The sequence below is a fragment of the Boleophthalmus pectinirostris genome, unplaced genomic scaffold (assembly GCF_026225935.1).
Source record: "Boleophthalmus pectinirostris isolate CB_2022bp ecotype Guang Dong unplaced genomic scaffold, ASM2622593v1 HiC_scaffold_21, whole genome shotgun sequence".
In the NCBI taxonomy this organism is placed as follows: Eukaryota; Metazoa; Chordata; class Actinopteri; order Gobiiformes; family Gobiidae; genus Boleophthalmus; species Boleophthalmus pectinirostris.
The window spans coordinates 22518478-22537585 of NW_026571175.1; the positions used below are offsets into that span (position 1 = coordinate 22518478).

The 19108-nt window shown below is 38.5% G+C and overlaps 2 protein-coding genes across 2 annotated transcripts in view; both read right to left on the reverse strand.

Annotated features, from left to right (window-relative positions):
- The window catches only part of celf3a (cugbp, Elav-like family member 3a), a 90506-nt gene extending 88827 nt beyond the window's left edge, over nt 1-1679 (reverse strand). Inside the window, exon 1 of the mRNA XM_055157198.1 lies at nt 1547-1679. The gene's annotated coding sequence lies outside the window, so the exon portion shown is untranslated. The remainder of the gene's footprint in view (nt 1-1546) is intronic.
- On the reverse strand, nt 1218-15563 carry rprd2a (regulation of nuclear pre-mRNA domain containing 2a). Its single transcript, XM_020932557.2, has 10 exons — nt 15130-15563; nt 12292-12421; nt 11270-11421; nt 9884-9936; nt 9681-9807; nt 8858-9033; nt 7929-8268; nt 6026-6238; nt 4317-4484; nt 1218-3067 (listed from the first exon to the last, which is right to left on the reverse strand). Exons 1-10 carry the CDS (start codon nt 15296-15298, stop codon nt 1674-1676), a joined length of 2922 nt encoding a protein of 973 aa, XP_020788216.2. The 5' UTR covers nt 15299-15563; the 3' UTR covers nt 1218-1673.
- Nucleotides 15564-19108: the final 3545 nt, after the last annotated feature.

Below are 19108 nucleotides of genomic sequence, written 5' to 3' on the forward strand. Positions count from 1 at the left end.
CTAGATCTCCATATTGGATAAGTTTACCTCTGAATATTATACAAAGGTAACAACAATTACAATACATATGTATAAACAGAAAGGCCACATTACTATGACGACTTTGACTACATTTAATGCTACTAGTACTATAACTACTACTACCACAACTACTCCTTACTCCAGCAATAGACGCATTCCTTTATAATGCTGTTACGCTCTTGCTACTAAACCTAGAAAATACTTTAAACTGAGAATGTCAATCCTTGAACATTACTTGAGTACAAGAATTTATTGGCATTAGTAGATTGGCCCTAAATTAAAAATAGTTCATGCTCAAATCAATCTAGTAGTTCACCTTTGCTTGTGACCCTCACAGTAAAAGATGTAATAATCAAAGCACCTTGTAATGAAGTTGTTGTGTGATTATGGAAAAGTGTAAAGTTTGTGTTTTCCTAAATGAAAGTGTCCTGACACTGAAGCCGGTGTCTGTCTGAGGGCTAAATTAAGCTGCCCTCAGCGTCTGCGCTCGGAGGTTCAAGGAGACTCAGGTTCAGTCTGACAAACACAGGCTGTGGTTAACCAGAGGCTGATGGGAATGAATAAGAGGTGAACTTAAGTAGGAGCATTTAAGGCAAAAGGCCCACAGCTCAGAATGCACTTAAACACTCTCAGTAACTTGGAGAATGCACAAACGCTAGAGGCAAAATAATGGCTTTCTAGTGTGGAAAGCATAAATTTGTGTGAAACATTAACTGCTTATTGCTAAATAAGCACTACAAATAGTGTTAAATTTTAATGTTAATTTAATCAGGCGAATGATGTCAATGACCAGCGCAGTACTCACTCAGTGACAGAAACTGCACTTCAGGGTTTACTTTTAGAAGAATTCACATTTGAGTGACATGTTTTGGTGAGTTGTGGTGTGGGTTTGCTTGGATGCTTTCAGGACAATGTCCACGGTTCAAAGAAGTAAAACAGACAGGTTTTCAAACTCAGATTTTATTTGTGAATACAATGTAAAATGTAACTGAAGATGAAAATCTTCATCCAGGACGCACTTCTTCTTCGGAGGCTGCAAAAATAATCCTCTCTCCCTCATTTTAAACTGGTGCCGCTCTCCTTCAGAAACTCAACGAGACGAGAAAACGTCGCCGAAACGATTTATCGCACTTTTATATAAAGCAAAGCTTTACAAATATTACATTCACTTGTAAAATAAAAAATGCTTACCCAAATTTGTACACGAAAGAACTTATTTATATAACAAACCATTATCTTTCTTTCCAAAGTCTGATTTAAATTGATAATTTGCCAAAGGCTCTCGGATACAGCTTATGGATAAAGATTCACTAAAAACTAAACAACAGCAGAAAAAACTGCATCAACTACATTCTGTTGTTACTTTTAGCAAAAATAACTATTTACGATTTCATTTGGCCCGGACAGCGACTGAAGGTTCACTCTGACCATGCACTCACTCGCCCCATGCACTCAGCATTCTTCACAGAAACACATGTTTAGACTGAACCAATAACACAAAGAGTGAATTATATTATATATCCACCTCTTATTCTCTTTACTCTTCTGTCTTCTCTTCTGGTCAGCTCCTTTCACATCTCTGGTGCGACTTGTGTCTTCAAACTGGACATTTCATCTGTAGCTGTTCATTTAACCCCCTTTACCTCCTCCACTCAGCGCCGCCGTGGGGGAAAAGGCCTCTTGGGGGGAAAGTTGGGACCCCCTCCTCCTCCTCCTCCTCTCCTTGGCCCTGGTCTTTTGCCTCTCATCCAGGGCTCAGGAGCTCGCCCACCTGGGAACGGGGGTCTCGGATGCCCCCTTGGATGATGTCCCAGTGGAGGAGGCCTAAGAGGCGGTCTCATCCCTCTCATTCTCATATCGGGATGGTGTGGAAGTGGTGGTCTCCTTGCTAACGTTGCTGCCCCATGCTGATAGTCATAATATTCATCTTCTGGAGGGGACAGGGGTGGAGTCAAGCGCCTTGGTCCGAAATAGGGCTCACCTGGAGGCCCGTATGGCTCTTCTTGAAAACGTTCGCGCCGATACATTTCATCTTCGTGGTACCGCCTTTCGTCTAAATATTCAGGGGCGTGGGGGTCAGAAATCGGGTCGTCCGGGTGAAAAGAGGACTTGTGTTGATGATCGTGGACTATAACGCCACTGAGTAAACTGCTAACACCTGACGCTGGCTCTTCCATGGGGCCTGGGTGTTGCTCTGGGACCCCAGTAGCTAAACCTGTGGGGTTGTAGTAGTTGGGAGGAGCAGGTGGGCCTGGGATGGGAGGTAGATATACACCAGTGGACACATCAGCGCCATCTATTGGTTCTTGCACAGATTGATATGCGAACTGCCCAGGCTGTGTGGTCTCCAATGGGCCCGGAGGCACATTTAAACTTTGCTGAGAGCTGCCTTCTGGGTAAATGGCATTAAACCAACCACTTTCATTGATTTTTTCTACAATGTTTGTTATGTTTGAGGCAGCGCTGGGGGCTACATCTCCGATTTGTGCCAAAATTTGTTGATAATTTGCAGCTGGTGCTGTGCTAGCTGACTGGGTTGCATTGTCAGCATAAGGATAAGGCTGATAAGATTGGCCATTAGGAACAACTGGAGTTTGCTGTGGTAGAATGCTACTAGTCTCTCCAATAGAAACTGGATTGGGATTAAGTGCTACCATTGTTTTGTCCATTACCTCGTCTTGTGTGGGCGTGCTCCCCCCCTCGTCACGCACAGGGGTCCCTTCTTGCACGGGACTTGCTGCATTTGTCGGTGTCGACCCAAACCCCAAATCGAACGTGCTGAAGGCTGGATTTCCCTGAAGGAAGCTGTGGATTTTAGACTCTAAACTGTCAGATAATGTTGAGGGTTCTGGTTCGGTCGGAGCAGAGGAGGCAGGTTGAGTCTGAAGGGGGCTTTGGTAGGGGGGCGATTGGTTGGAGGTCTCTGAAATGATTGTAGCAGGGGATGAGACCGTGTGTAATGTGGAGGAAAGAGGGGGCGGTTTCTTGCCTGAAGCCGGAGAGTCGGACAAAAGGGACGAAGGGCTGTTAAGGAGTGAAGTGATACCTGTGGGAACAAGAATTTTTGGTTAATTGTGTATTCAGAATTACACAGTTTATTATGTCAAAGGGAAAATATAGAAATGAAGAAAGAAATAAGACCAGCACCCATTATTAGAGGCATCTGCCTTGTAACATTTTCAAATTGTCATTGATATACTTTGGCCATTTTAATCAAGGAGTTTAAAGCCAACTTCTTTTAATGAAAGTATGCAGTTTGGAGCCGTATTTTATATTTATATATATGTTTTTATTTCTTCAAGTTAAAAATGGCAAAAATGAAAAAGTAGGTATCATTTTGTTTTTAATAAGACAAAAATCATGAAAGAAAAAAAGAGTCATCTCTCCAACCCAACCAGGCTGCGTTCAGTTTATTCCTTTTCTGATAAATACTGACCCCTACAGACTGAACTCAAGAACACTCAACAAGAGGATAGGTTTTCGAAACGCTCTGATCCAGCGATCTTGCACAATTTAGCTCTTAAAGACATCAGCTTGGGTGAATCTTCATTTAGCGCCATATTGCTGGGGTTCAGATATCATCACAGTATAAGTCAATGACTACAGATGGAAATTAATTCTTTTTTTTTTTTATATGTTAAGTTTCAGGGTCTAGTCATTATTAGAAAGGACCAGGTTCAATATTTTTGTGTATTAACTTTTGTTAACTTTTGTATATTTCTTGTGAAAATGCCACACAATCAATTGTATCCCCTGGCAGTATGGCATCATCTAAAATATGAAGAAAAAAATAAAAAAAATAAAAAAATAAATAAACAACTCCCCTCAAATAATAATAACTCCCATATTATGCAATATTCTTATCAATGTTATAATGCTGTTTCCACATCAAACATGCCTGGAGTTCTGTTTTATTTCTTTCACATTTACCACAATCCCTGCGGGGTTGAACTTTTCATTCAAACTGAAAACACTCATGTGCACCATTGTTTTAAAACTCCATATACCTTCACTAGAATCATTTAGATGATTTCAGACTTTTGGACTTCCCAATCTCTACTAAACTAAAGGTTAAAGCCATCCACTAACTTGAAAACTACCACCACATGACATCAACAGGTAGAAGAGAGCATTTTGAGCTTTGGCGATGTAGACAAATTTATAACAAAGGGTTACTCAGAAAAGTCAGTTTTGCATAATAAAGGACCTTCAGGTGACCCTTTGTATTATTCTCTTCACCCCAGCAAAGTCATAATGCTCGAGTGTCTAATAGGTGTGAGTGTAGTTCTTCTCACCCTCTATCCCTCCTTTGGCTTGGACTTTGGTGAGAGCGTTGAGCAGGTCTGACGCACTCATATCCACTTTTGAGAGAAGTTTAGACAAAGAGCTCTGATCCTGTAGAACTGCAAGGGCAGCTGAGGCCGTGTGCGCAGAAGAAGGGTTTTTGGAGTCCTGTGAGGGTCCTGTCCCAGAAAGATGAGCAAAGTTACATTATCTAGCCACAATCCAGTGTTTTCAGTTGCATATTGCTTATTTTATTAATCATTTCATAATAGGGGTGTCAAGCTTATGATTATTTTTAGGTCTTTGATTATATCATGACCTGAATAATCACAATTATTAATAATAGCATAATTTTACCACACTAACACAAAAAAATATCTAAAAAGTGCTTCTATATTTTGCTGGTTGTGACACATTACCTTTACTTTCATTAAATCAGATATTTTCCAAAACTCTTTTCACAATAACCGTAACACAGATTTGATTTTGCAACATCCCTATTCCAAAATAAACTAATTATGCATAAGAACAGTATAATCTGTTAAAGTACAATATGTTCAAAACAGGCCAGCACAATCTGTTTTTTATTAACCAACAAAAATCCTTGCAAACAGATGCGTACAGCTGGTAAACATTATTAGTGTTTAAAACAACTTATTAGTGTTTAAAATATTTAATTCACAGACTACGTCTTTTGATCTCCTAAAATGGGTTATACGGTTGAAACACTGTAAAAGGTAACATTTTGATATCTATAAAACATAATGTGATCCCAGATAGAAGGCAAATATTTCACAGATGTCAACTGTGTCATCAGAACAGCAGAACTCTGTTTAACTAGATTACTGTCAACTGCTTTAGACGGCATCTTAAGTAAGCCTCGTCACTGCTGATTTACTTTGGAGTGGATCGATACGGGTCACAAGCATCTTCAATGACTAAAGTGAACTGTACCACCCCATTTGAGGGGTCTGATGCTGGAGGGTATTGCACCCAGAGGGTTTGGGGGCAGAACGGCTACAGGGTGGTTAACAACCCTGAGATGATAACAACGAGATAATTGGACACGAGAATGCAGAGTCAGGTGAAAACAAGACAGCAAAAAGCTGATAAAACATTACATTTCCAGTGCATAATGCATCTAACATGAGCCAAACCCAAAGCATTATATAAAAAGATGCTAAAACATGGTGTAGAGGTGCAGAGAAATTAAATAAATGCAGTAAAAGATGACAATAAACCAGAATTTCTTGTGTTTACGCTAGCTTTAGCTTTGTCTCAGAGTACCACAAACTTGGACTTTTGTGAATGGCAGAGATCAGCCTTGTGATGAAAAGTATAATTCAGGTATAATTTAGATTTCCTTTATTAAGAAAACATGAGTTGTTTGAGTGACAGTCAGTGTCTCACGTAGCAGAGCACTGACTCTGGACCCTGGGGCTGGAGGGAGCAGCACCAGGGCAGCCCCAAGAGAACTGCGCCAGTGGAAAAGAGTCTTTAATCATTTGAATAGTGAAAATTAAAAGTTGTCACATGTGACATGACTACATGTGCAGACCTCAGGAGAGGTACCATTTCTATGCAGAGTGCCAAGTGAATGGTATGAATCATTCTAAAATTCAGAAGGTGTAATCTGAACGTATTTATTATTTACCACTAGTGCCTGAAATGTATCTATAACCAGAGCTGCCCTCAACAGAGCAGCGGCAGCAGCACTCACCTGTGTTCTTTATGACTGAGCTCAAACTGTTGAGGAAAGAGCCAATTTTACCCAGGTCAACACCTTCGACTGCGGCCGCAGGAGGGGCGCTGAGAGGGGCAGCGAGGGGGGTGACCTCCGGGACAGTCGGCTGTGGGACGACTGATGAGTCCGAGCTGTGAGGGGCTGGAGTGGGCACCTCTGTCTGAACGGCGTACGCAGTCTGCTCCTCCACTATCACAGGAGAAGCGACACAAGGGAACCACACCATGAATCATAAGTACAGACATAGCAGGGAAAAATCTATGGTAACTTTCCATCAGTAACATTAGAACTGTACTGTAGAACTACTAAGGTGCACTGCGTAACATTTCTACCTGCACTACGCTACATTACAGTTCAGATCTGTGGAGAGTCACCCCTATTCACAAAATGCACCATTGTATTTCTGAGCAATAAAAACACCCATAATGAATAAATGCTACATGTACCTGTCTAATGTCATACTAGGGAACATTCCAAGGAAAGTCATAACATCGCCATGGAGACAAAAAGGTAGCAAACCCTCCACCAGAAAATTTGCGTGGTGCACCTTCAAAGGGCATGTACCTCATTTTGTTCATGTAATAAAGAATAGTTTCTCTTGAACCAGTACAGATATATTGTAAAAGCAGCTCTTAGGTTTAAAATTAGACTGCTGTGTGATCTGATTGTTGCAGTGCCGGTGTGCTGTTAGCATGCTAGTTGCAAAACTCTGGCCTCTAAAAGTTGTATAAAGCACCTGTAAAAATGATCTCAGTAAATAAGTAGGATGCTATGAAAGTGTTAGGAAAGTGAGGAATAAGTTTAAGACATTCTTAAAATAAACAAAAGAGACATAAATTTATTTGTTGTTGTACAGTACATCTAAAAACAACACACACCAATCAGCAGTTGTCCATACAGGAGATTGATCAAATGGATCAGACTTTCATTCATAACAGGAACTTCCAGTAGACAAAGTCAAGTCAAGATTCTGAAGAGCTGGAAATGCATTAGCAGCCCTTTTTATACTGTATCTCTCTAATACTGTTTTTATAACAATATTGAAAGTAACTTAAATGCAATTTTCTCTTGAAGGATTTACATAATCTGGTGAAAATGAGAAGAGGTAATTAAAAATTATTACTAATTAGGCAGAAAAACTTTTGAAGGTAGTTAAAAGTAAATGCAGAAACCTTTTCTAACATGGACCACTCTTGGACAAATGAGAGATTACATTGACTAATTAGTAGTTAACTTTAAGTGGTCTTGCTGATGGCTAACGGATTTAAGTGGTCTTGCTGATGGCTAACAGATTTCTATTTTGTTAATGATGCTTAGAAGTCATTATTATAGAATAAAATCATGTATTTTAGTTGACATGGAAATTAAAGGTCCTATATTACACAAAACTGATTCCTGTGAACTTTTAGCTGTGTTATAATGTTTTAACCTAATCAAAAACATATCTGGAGTTTTGTTTCATTCACGCATGTTTAAGTAATTCTATATTATTAGTCTGTCTACATCTCCAAAGCTCAAAATGCTCTGTTCCACTTTGTGAGGTCACGTTTTTCAAATTAACAGCTACCTCTTACCTTTAGCTCAGTAGAGATTGGTCGCTCCAGGGCTGAAGTGATCCAAATGATTCTAGTGAAGGTGTATGGGGTTTAAAACACAATGGAGCATTTCTTGTATTACCAAATGACATCACAAGGTGGAACAGTCCACATATTCTCTGTGTGAGAGAAGAACTCAGCCTAGATATGTTTTATGTTAAACATGTATGAATGAAACAAAACACAACTCCAGGTCTGTTTATGATGAGGAAACAACATTATAACGTAGATAGTGTAATATAGGCCCTTTAACGAACAAAGTATCTACCATTTAAAATCCTCACCTATAATGCCGCCACTGTCCATCTCCTCATCAGACAGCTCCATGTCCTCCACCTCTATATTGTCACTGGCCCCGATCGTTGCATGTTTTGGGGACGCCCCTGGTGAAGACAGGGGGCTGGGGGCTGGAGGTTCTGCATCGTCATCCAGAGCAGACCCATCCAGTTCTGGGTCAGGATGGGCCAAGGACAGGTTGTGGAAGGGGGACTCTGAGCCCGTGGGGGAGGGGGCATCTGCAGAGGGTGAGGGCAGGGGGGAGTCATCCAGGCTGGGCAGAGTGGCCTTCAAACTGTCCAGTTTACGCTTCAGATGGTTCACGCGATTGGCAAAGGTCTGGTACGCCTGGATGACACAGGAAGAAATGTTGTCTATCAGAAGATCTTAGACTTTTTATATTAAACACCAGTTAGAACACAATTTGGACTCTATTTGAATTCTAACAACAGGACTAAACCAGGTCTTAAAGATGCACTATGAAACTTTTTAGTTGGGGGTCCGTCACCTGCTTGTGTTTTATGAATATGTCATTGCTCTGACTCGAATGTTAAACAGTATGACATTAAAAAGCTCTACTTTACATTTATTATATTACATGCGGTTTTATAGTTCAAAAATACCTAGATTACCAGCTTTCTGGCTGTGCCACTCTACAGATCTGAACTGTAACTTGGTCCAATTCGGTCTCCATGAAGATAGAAACATTTAATGCCATATTCTGAAACATTCTAGATAAAGCAATAATACCTCCATGAAGAAAAGCATTGACACTCCCCCAGAAAAGTTACACAATGTACCTAACAACTAAACCATGAATAAAACCATAAAATAAGCTCAAAGGTGTTGATGTTAAAAAAAAAAACATGAATAATAACCAGCCTATTGCCTTTCTATATATTGCTTATCAATTATTAAAGCCTCAGTTTTCACTCACATTTGCCACAATCTTCACTTCTTTGTACTGCATTTCATAGAAGACGTCGGCATTGCTCAGAGCTTCCAGGATCGGGGCCGATGTTTTATTTTGTTTTTCGAGAAACTTCACAAACTCTTGGAGCTGTGCACTTCCCTCCTCAAAGTCTCTGGAAAATTTCTTTCCTCCAGCTTTATCTATAAACATCAAAACAAGTTCAGCAGTGTTTTCCATTAATAGAGGACACCATGATGGTCCCCCATGGTCTCACATTCTCCCCCATAGTTTAAAAACAACCATAATATATATATGGCATAATATATATATATAAATATATATATATATATATATTATATTTTAATGGTAGTATATGTGGAATTACTTCTTCATATTCCAAGAAAGTTGCCCATTTGTGTTCCTAGATACGAAGTAAACATCATTAACATCAACCCAGGTGAGATTCTGGTGTCATTTTTAAACCAATAGAAAAGCAATCTTCATTTATCACTAGGATACTGACTAAAATGAACATTGTATAATACATTTTCTGGAGAATTCCAATGCCAGTCTTCAGAAAATATTATGTCAATCCATCAGAAATGTGCCAAAAATGTATTTAAATGGATTACTTAAGAACTAAGTGTCAGAAAATATGAAATATGGCAGTAAAATTACCCACAATGCTGCAGAAAATTGGTAAATAACTTCATTTTTAGCTCAAGTTCATATTTTTTTTGATACTTACATAACCTTAGCTAATACATTTAAAAGACATTTTTTGGCGTATTTCTGCTTTTTACTTACTAATGTAATACATAATAATACAGAGAGTTTAAATTGGCACCTTTGAGTTTCTTTAGTGTTTCAGAGTTGCAGATGTCCAGCCTCATGGCGGTCAGCTGTTTCTCTCTCAGGTCCACCTCGTCCACAGAGCGCTGGTACTTGGACAGTTGGTCGATAAAGGCCTGAGGCTACAGCAAACAGAAGTCAGACTCACACTCCCAAACTATTGTGAAACTGTAGTCATTATTACAGCATTATTCTTACCACAAATTCAGCTACAATCCTAGAGCGTATTTCGGCTGTGGATTCAATTGGTGCTGCAGAAAAAATAAATTAAAAAGTAAATAAAATTTCACCCACAGTGCCTAGAATGAAAGTGTTGTGTGTGATTAGTGGTGATCGTAGGGGCAGATGGGGCAGATTGGCCGCCTGGCTGTTCTGTCAGTCTGCCTCAGGGCAGCTTTGGCTACAGTTGAAGTGTACCACAACCGAGTGTGGACAGAATGAATATTGCACCAAATTGTAATGCGACTTTGAGCATCTGAAAAAGCGGTAGTTAAGACTAATGTATTGTTATCATAACATCTTCAACTGCTTCACACTCAGCTGCAAACTACCCCAGTGCATGCTTCAGGTCCTGGTTTGATGAAGCCATCAGGACAACATCATTTGCAAACAGCAGAGATGAGATCCTGTGGTCTCCAAACCGGGCTCCCGTCAGCCCCTGACTGCGGCTAGAAATTCTGTCCATAAATACAATGAACAGAATTGGTGACAAAGGGCAGCCCTGGCAGAGTCCAACATGCACCGGGAACAGGTCTGACTTACTGCCGGCAATGCGAGCACAGCTCCTGCTCCGGTCATACAAGGACCGGACAGCCCTTAGCAAAGAGCCCCAAACCCCATACTCCCAGAGCACCCCCCACAGGACACCAAGAGGGACGCGGTTGAAAGCCTTCTTCAGATCCACAAAGCACATGTGGACTGGTTGGGCAAACTCCCATGAACCCTCGAGCATCCGATGGAGAGTGTAGAGCTGGTCCTGTGTCTGCGGCCGGGATGAAAACCACACTGCTCCTGCTGAATCCGAGGTTCGACTATTTATCGGATTTTCCTCTCCAGTACCCTGGAACAGACCTTACCGGGGACGCTGAGGAGTGTTCCCTGTAATTGGAACACACCCTCCAGTCCCCCTTTGTAAACAGAGGGACCACCACTATGATCTGTCAGTTTTTATTATAACAATACATACATAATCTAAAAGCAATAGCGAAGTGGTACTTTGCATGAAAAGGTTATGAAGAATGTACTGGACGGTGGAAGGAGCACTATGTAACTTTCCACATCCACAGGGAAACAAGCAGCAGACGCCACAAGCCCAAGGTACAAGTCAGATGACTGAAAAACTGAAATGGCTATAAAAACATCTGGAACTGAATTAATGCAAGAAAGATTTGTTAAATGTCTTATTATGGCAAAGCCATATCTCCATATCTCCATATCTCCATGGAGACAGGCTGGTGACAGACCCCAATCAGAAAAGTTACACAGTGCACCTTTGATTTAAATGAGAGTCATGTGTTCAAAACACCCGTATGTATTTGGACAATGTAGTTATAACATAACTACAGTCATGCTGATCTAACTTACTCTTTTGTTCAACGGGGGTCTCTGGGGGTGACTCCTCTTTGACCAAAGCGCTCCTCAGGTCAGATAAGAGGTTGCCTTCGTACACACTTCGTTCTTCCCAAATTGACAATATCCTCTCCACAGATTTTAGCACCTTGGCGTCTCCATCGGAGCTGACAAAAACAGGATCAAATTACACTCTGGCAAAGACAAATAAAGACATAACAATTCTAATGCACTCTTATCTTACTCCACCAACACAAAAGAAAAAGTACAGTAACTGCCATAAACCAGCTTCATATAACCAGTTTTATTTGGTGACAAAGTTTCGTTTCTCGTTTTTCAGAAATGTTTATGTTAAATCTGCAGTAACTACAAATGCTTTGGTTATACAAAGGAAAAGCGCAGTAACTTGGAAGGTTCTAACTGACGAACTGAAACACAGACACGGCACTTTTCCATCGTTTTACTGGAGTTTTACACAACGTGCAGATGCTGCAATTTGTTTTATTGTGTAATTCTGAAATGCGATAAAATATAGACATGAAACCAATGAAACTCAATTGAACACATAAACTAAAATACTTTTTGGATGGTCACAAGTCTCCCCAAATTTATTTTCTCGAACTGTAGTTTAACTGTTCATTAAGAGGTCAAAGGTCAAATCAGAGGTAATGGTTGTGATTGGTTATGTATTTACTTATAGAGTAACACATAAACATACCATTATTAGTGCACCTCTGATATACACAGAGTGACAACATCAAAACTTTAAAGTCATTTTTCTCAGTTTAACGGTCAAAACAGATACTGCATTTTTCCTTTGTAGGGCAGTATAGCCTAGGTGTACTTGATATTTACTAGATGTTATTGTAGGCTATAAAAATTTGTATATTTGTGCCTTATTCAACACGAGGCTTATGCTATTGTTGCTGCATTCATTATTTTATCATTTTTGCATTTTATTATATTCATTATTGTCATGTGTGAGATACTGAAGCTTGTCAAGTCTAATAAAACATAAACAAACAAACATGACTTACTTGATCAGCAAAAAAGCATCAACCAGAACTTCAGAAAAAGCCGTTCTGTAAACTATGGCATTTTTCCTTTTACAGTTTTGAATGACGTCATTGGCCAGATACAGAAGATTCAGTCTGTGAGAGGGACTGGCTGTCAAACACAAATAAAGACAGTGTCAGATTAACTAATGTCACTCTATTTTTAGTATATTATTAATTACTATTTAACTTTAGAGAACAATGTCTCAGACAAAACCTATTGGTGTCTTTGTTTCATATTCACAAAATACATCTAATTCATATCATTCTTCTCAAAGGAAAAGATACCATAGATATTCAAAGACGGCACTACTCATAAAACAGAAAAGCAGCTACAAATTCTCAGTCTAAAACTATCCATTTAAAGGCCAACACAAAGGCAGATTATTTAGGGAAGAATTATCTCAAAATTAAAAGATTGTAGCAAAAAAAAAAAAACTTTCTAAAAGACAATTTTAACAACTTTACAGGGCATTTTTGTAATAAATTAAGGCTTGACTATGGAAAAGAAAATATAATGGGCAAGCTTATTAAAGCAATGAAGAGCACAGTGTTTTGGTGGACTTAAAACTAAAGATCAACTAATATGTTGATACTGATTGTTTAAAATTCAGAGAGACCAATGATGATATTTCTGGTAGATTTTTTGCCCTATTTTGAGTATTTTCCCCAATTTATATCATTTAAATTTACAACAAACTCACCCACAGCCCTGTTTTACCACAAACCTTTAAGAGAGCTGTATTTTTTTCTTTGTACTAAATTGTTAATTAATAATTTAAAGCTTTGTGTGTATTTTTAGGCAGCAGATCAAGCTTATGCTGGAAATTAGCCAAAAAGTCAAGTATGTGCCTGATATTGATCTACCTCTATTTAAAACAAGAACAAACAGATGAAATACAGGAGATGCATCTACAGTGGAAGAGATTTCATCCACTTCTTTGTCCTCCTTTGGGTAAATTCTAGGGATGCACCGATCCAGCTTTTTCCGTTCAGATGCTGACTTATAATACAGCTTTAACCATCTGCCGATACTGATACCAATACCATGAATGAAACCAGTATTTATTTCTTTAAACAAAAACAAGATAAAAATGCTCCAAATCTGTTAATATAATATAATATATATAGTATAAATAATTATGACATTTTCTGGGCCAACTACGGCCAGCAAATAGTCTTCATACATGAATTTGACCATGATATCAGCTGAACTGTTTTTTTTAAGTCGATATCTGATCCAGCAATTTTTTCAGTATGGGCTTCAATATCCATTACCATTATAGCATAATGTATCCCTACTAGTAATTTCAACTTTCAACAACTATAGTGGAAATAATGTAGTCCCCTATTAGGACTTGATTAGCCCTAGATTAGACCTGGAATAGACCTGTTACATACTTGATTTAGACCTGGTAGTCTTTTCTGTGGTGGTATTTGGTGTGACTGTTCTATCCTTTTCATTCACCGAAACACAGGTATGTGCACAGAACACTCCAGACTTATGGCTGCTTTTTTTTTCAAAAGTACTGAAAATCAGACACTAATCAATATAAAAACTAGTATTGACACTGATGCTAATGTGAGCAAGTATCAACGTATCAAAACAAGTATAAGACCACATAGACTAGTACTAAAGACAGAGATTACACAGATATATGGCTGCATGGTAATATAACAGAAAATATAAGTATTTAATGCTGAAAATGGCATTCTATTGTCTAAATAAAGAGTGTTTTTAATTATCATCATAGTATCGGAATCGGTATCAAGTACTGGGTCTATTCCTTAACCTGATAAGGATATCGAACTAGAATTTCATATATTTTATATATTTTCATTAACCATATATGACTCCAGACCAATAAAACTAAGAAAAAAAACAAAAATTTGCAAATGCAGTTAATTCACTACTGGATAAATAAAGACATTTAGTCTATTTAATTACACTCTTGTGTTTTTTAGCAAAATATACATGTTTAATCAAAGCCAAAGCAATCCTATGATAATCTTATAATGGAAGCCTAGTCCGTTTATAGACAAAATGACAGCATTAAACTCAAAACATCAGCCATTAAGCAGACACACGACAACACAAACTGAACTGAATCACAAAATATTTTATCTCCAGTCAACAACAAATGTGAAGATCCCTTTGACATATTTACAACACATTCAAGGACGTCAAGCAAAAATGTAAATCACAGATTACAGCCAAAAAAGCATCTACACAAGCCTGCTCCTTTTATATTTTAATATGTAATGTTAGTTTGTGTTAATGTTTTATGTTCATGTCTGTTTTATGGTTAACAACTCCATCTACATGTAGCAACATACTTTGCATATGCCCCATATCTATATTGTATATCGTGTAAATGGAGATGTTATTAATTTGAATGTTTCACAGTATGGCCTTTAATGTATCTATGTTGCATTTATTAAGTTGCATGTGGTTTTATTACTCAAAAATACAATAAAAACATGCATTCTTACTATGAGCAGGCTCGCCTCTGCGGATCTGACCTGTAACTTACTGGCTGTTGGTATCACCTGCTCGTCTCTATAAAAGAAGTACTGCGGAACATTCATTGCCATACTGTGGGACATACCAGACAAGGCAGTAATATCTCCATGGAGACAAAGTTACACTGTGCACCAGCACCTTTAAGGAAATTAAACTGGGCATTCTTGTTACAAAAATACAGCACTATTGCTTAAGTTAATGTGCATATTTTGATTACAAGGCTCAGCAAATCAAGTCCCCTCTGTGTCACAGTAATAGTGCATTTGTGTTTTGAGTGTGCACCTGCCTTCACTCACCTTTCTTCACATGTTTGAGCCACTGCCGCACAATCACACTGTGGTATTTCTTATTCTCGATGCACCACGTAGACAGCCCTTGTATTGAATCCATGGTGTTGGTCACATTTTGAAACTTTCTGTCTAAAGTGGACTCCAGAGAACCACCAGAAGACGCTCCCGCAGCCATGATATTGTCCACGTAAAACTTTCTACTCAAAAAGCCTGGAAGCTAGCTCAGCAGGCTAGGTTAGCGTAGCACAAATATTACAACGTCCTCACGTCGCTCCGAGTTCATCATGACACTAAAAAGCTTAAAATAAAACTGTTTTATAGTATGATCTCTTATCTACCTGGGATTTGTCGCTTATAACTTTTATCGGGCGTAATAGGATAATATTACATGGCATTTGAAGCTAACACCTAGCGATCCCATACAATGCTGTTTACTCGTGGACTCTTCTCTGAGCGGCGCGGCGCACTTCCGTAAAGGAAAATAAAAGCGCCCCCTCTAGTGGACAGAGATCCAAACAGCGCCGTCTGCAGTAAATGCAAAATAAATATATATTTAAAGGTCTGTGTTATATTACGAGAAACTGGGTGTCGTGGGCTTTAAGCCATGATATTACCACATCAAAAACATATCTGGAGTTGTGTTTTGTTTCATTCACATGTTTGAGCCTTTATCTCCAAAGCTTAAAATGCTCTGTTCCACCTTGTAATGTCATGAAGCATTAGTTTTCAAGGTGACAGCTAACTTTTACCTTTTGTTTAGTAGAGATTGGCAATTCCACATCTGAAACAATTCAGCTGATTCTTGTGAAGGTGTATAGAGTTTAAAAACATAATGGAGCACTTACTTTAGTACCACATGGCATCATAAAGTGGAAAAGAGTGTTTTCTTTCTTTTGAGAGGCAAACTAAATACTCTAGGTATGTTTTTGATGAGGAAACAACATCATAACAAAGATCAAAACATACCGCAATATGGGTCCTTTTAAAGAAAAAAAGGATGCAAAAATGTGGTACAGCTAGAACATGCATGTACAATGGTTTTTATTTAGACAATGTCCCACTTTTACATTGATATCATGAATTATGTAAACAATGAGATTAATTGCTTTTTGGATGTTGTTTTCAGGAATAATTAGAATAGTTAGACTGTGTTTTGTTTCTTTCACAGGTTCACATCACAGCTTTATTATAGGTTGGCCTACATCTCCAAAGCTGAAAATGCTCTGTTCGTCTTTGTGATGTCATGAAGCAGTAATTTTCAGGTTGACAGCTACCTTTTATCTTTAGTTTAGGAGAGATCAGCAATTCCAGAGGTGAAATTATACAAATGATTCTAGTGAAAATGTATGGAGTTTAAAAACAAGAGGAGCACTTCCTGTATTACCACATGACATCACATGTCTGTGTGTGTTAAACATGTGTGAATAAAACAAAACACAAATTCAGGTCAGTTTTTGATGTGGAAACAAAGTTATGATATCATATTATGCTATTTTATGATCTATGTCATAACTTTGTTCTGGCTCTTTAAATTGCAGAAGTCCTTCATGTCCCACCACACATTCAACAACTTGTCAATCTTTTCCTACAATTTGAAGTGGGCATCCAAACTACAGAAAGAGCTATTTCTTTGGGAAAAAATAAACAGGTCTTTTGAAGTACATTTTTGACTGACATTGCTTTCTGAACTCTCTGTCTCTTTATTACCTTTGGTGGATTCACATTTGTGTTTGACTGCATAACAAAACGTAAACATGTGTTATGTAACTTGTACACGTGTCACAGATGTAAAGCTGCTCCGGCTGCATTAAAACAATAAATCAATATAAAAGTGTTTAGTCTCCCAGCGGCTGCTTCTCTGATGTGATAACATGTAAGATTAAGCATGTGTAGAATATAAGCACACGTTCTGCGATAAAAAGAAGCTATGTTGTTTATTTTATTACATTGAAATATTGCATTGACATTGCAATTATTTAACTGTTTTGTGAAACATTAAGCAGAATTCCTTAATGAAAAACATACAATAAAGATCTAAAACAAAGCTTTCAAAAATGCAGCAAAAAGAACCAAAGGTGCTTAATAGGTTTAAGGCCAGCTTAATTACTGGCTGCATTTTTAGGCCTAAATATGTAATGTTATGTGTTCTGACTGTCAAGTTAAGGCCGCCCGGTGCAAAGAACCAGAGATGAAACTCCATTCAACATGAATGATATGACTTTTATATAAACAATGGTCCACAATACTTGAAATGTAGATGTGTTGAGAACCCACGTGTTTCCCTAAAATCAACAGTAAAGCATTTTTTACTGAAGCTTTTAAACAATCTAAAGACACTGTCCATTAGACTGAGACATTCTTTCCTCTTATTGAACATTTTATGCCATAAAAGGGTTTTTTCCATTCACAATGTTATGCATCATAACAATTAAACACTTGGACTTTGTACTCAGTACACAGTAAACGTCTGGCTCAGCTCTGGCTCAAAACCTTTTAAATTTCCAGCTTTCTTTGTTTAGAGACAAGGGCTTTGTCTAAACTACTGCTGCTTAGCCACATAATAATTAGAGTTAGACTCCTTTAAAAGGGTAAGTTCAATATATAAAAAATATGTTTACTGTTTATTTTTTCAAAAGTGCACTATTTTACTTGTATTAAATGTAATTTGCCTTAAATTTTTAAACACGTGAATGTGCATATTTTGGTCAACAAGCATCCATGTTCTGAAACTCCCTTATGTCATCGTTGTATAAGTTTGGATTTCTGCATTGTCTCCGCTCTCTTGGACACTTGCACGCCTTAAACAAATACAACAAATTGAAAGCCTTTCCCTTGTTGTCACATGGGCCAAAGTCAAATAAAGTATAAGCTGATGAGTGTCCACCATGTCATATAAATAGTCCCCTGTCCATGTAGTGGTTAATGACTACATGTTGTGTCTCTCCACCTCTTCTTGCCCCGCAGCGGTCACATACTGCTGCAGTGTGAGCTTATGTAACACAGAGATCCTTCACTCTCTCTCGCTTTAGCGCCTCCATGTGGCGGGTCCACTAAGGTGAATCTGACGTGGTGGTACTTGAGGATACAGAGCTGTCCTGAGTTACTGGAGCGGGTTGAGAGATCCCACAGTGCATTTCTTTATTTTCCCCTTTTGATAAAGCGATAAACTTATGTCCATCTGTGCAACTAGGCTTCGATTGTTTGTTAGTCCTTGCCTTGTGAGAGCTTTGTTCATCCAGTTCAGGGAGACACGTCACAGCTTCACAAACTGCATGTTTTTCCTGGTGTTTATGCTTCGCTGGGAGTACACCAGAGCGGTCAGGGTCAGGCCAACTCATCTTTCTCTTCTGCAAATTGAAAAACAAAAACAGCACCATGAAATTTGGAAAAAGAGATGTTTAATGTTTGACCTGGCTGCAAGTTGTTTGGTTCTGTTTTGTCCCCGTTTCTAACACAGCTTAGCATAAAACTTCGTTCACTATGCTATTTTTGTAAAAGAATTATGCAACAATTAGACCAATATTATGACCACATGAGCTAAATCAACAATACTGCTGTTCACTATTTACCATTATAGCTGCTATAGACCAAATCTGGCTTAATTTTGGGAACGTCAACTACAGGAAACCGGTGTTAGTTACTGGATGGTTTCCAACAGTCAAACAGATCCTCCCTAGATCTTTACTAGACAGGACACTTTGTAACATTGTGTAATTATTAATAATTCTATCACTTAAACTGCTAAGTAAGCTTGACCTCAATTACAGAGTTTCCTTGTTTGGTGTTTAACATAGAGACGCACAACGCCCAAGGCCAATGTTAATAAAGCGGTAATCCAGTGACGCAAACATGACTCACTGCAATAGACTGTGTTCACAGAAGCACACCAAAAGAGTCTGTGGTTTAAAACTGAGAACAGATCTGTGGTAGACTTTGCTGTTCAAACCGTCAAGCTCTTATGGTTAATAGTCGTAAACACTCCAAA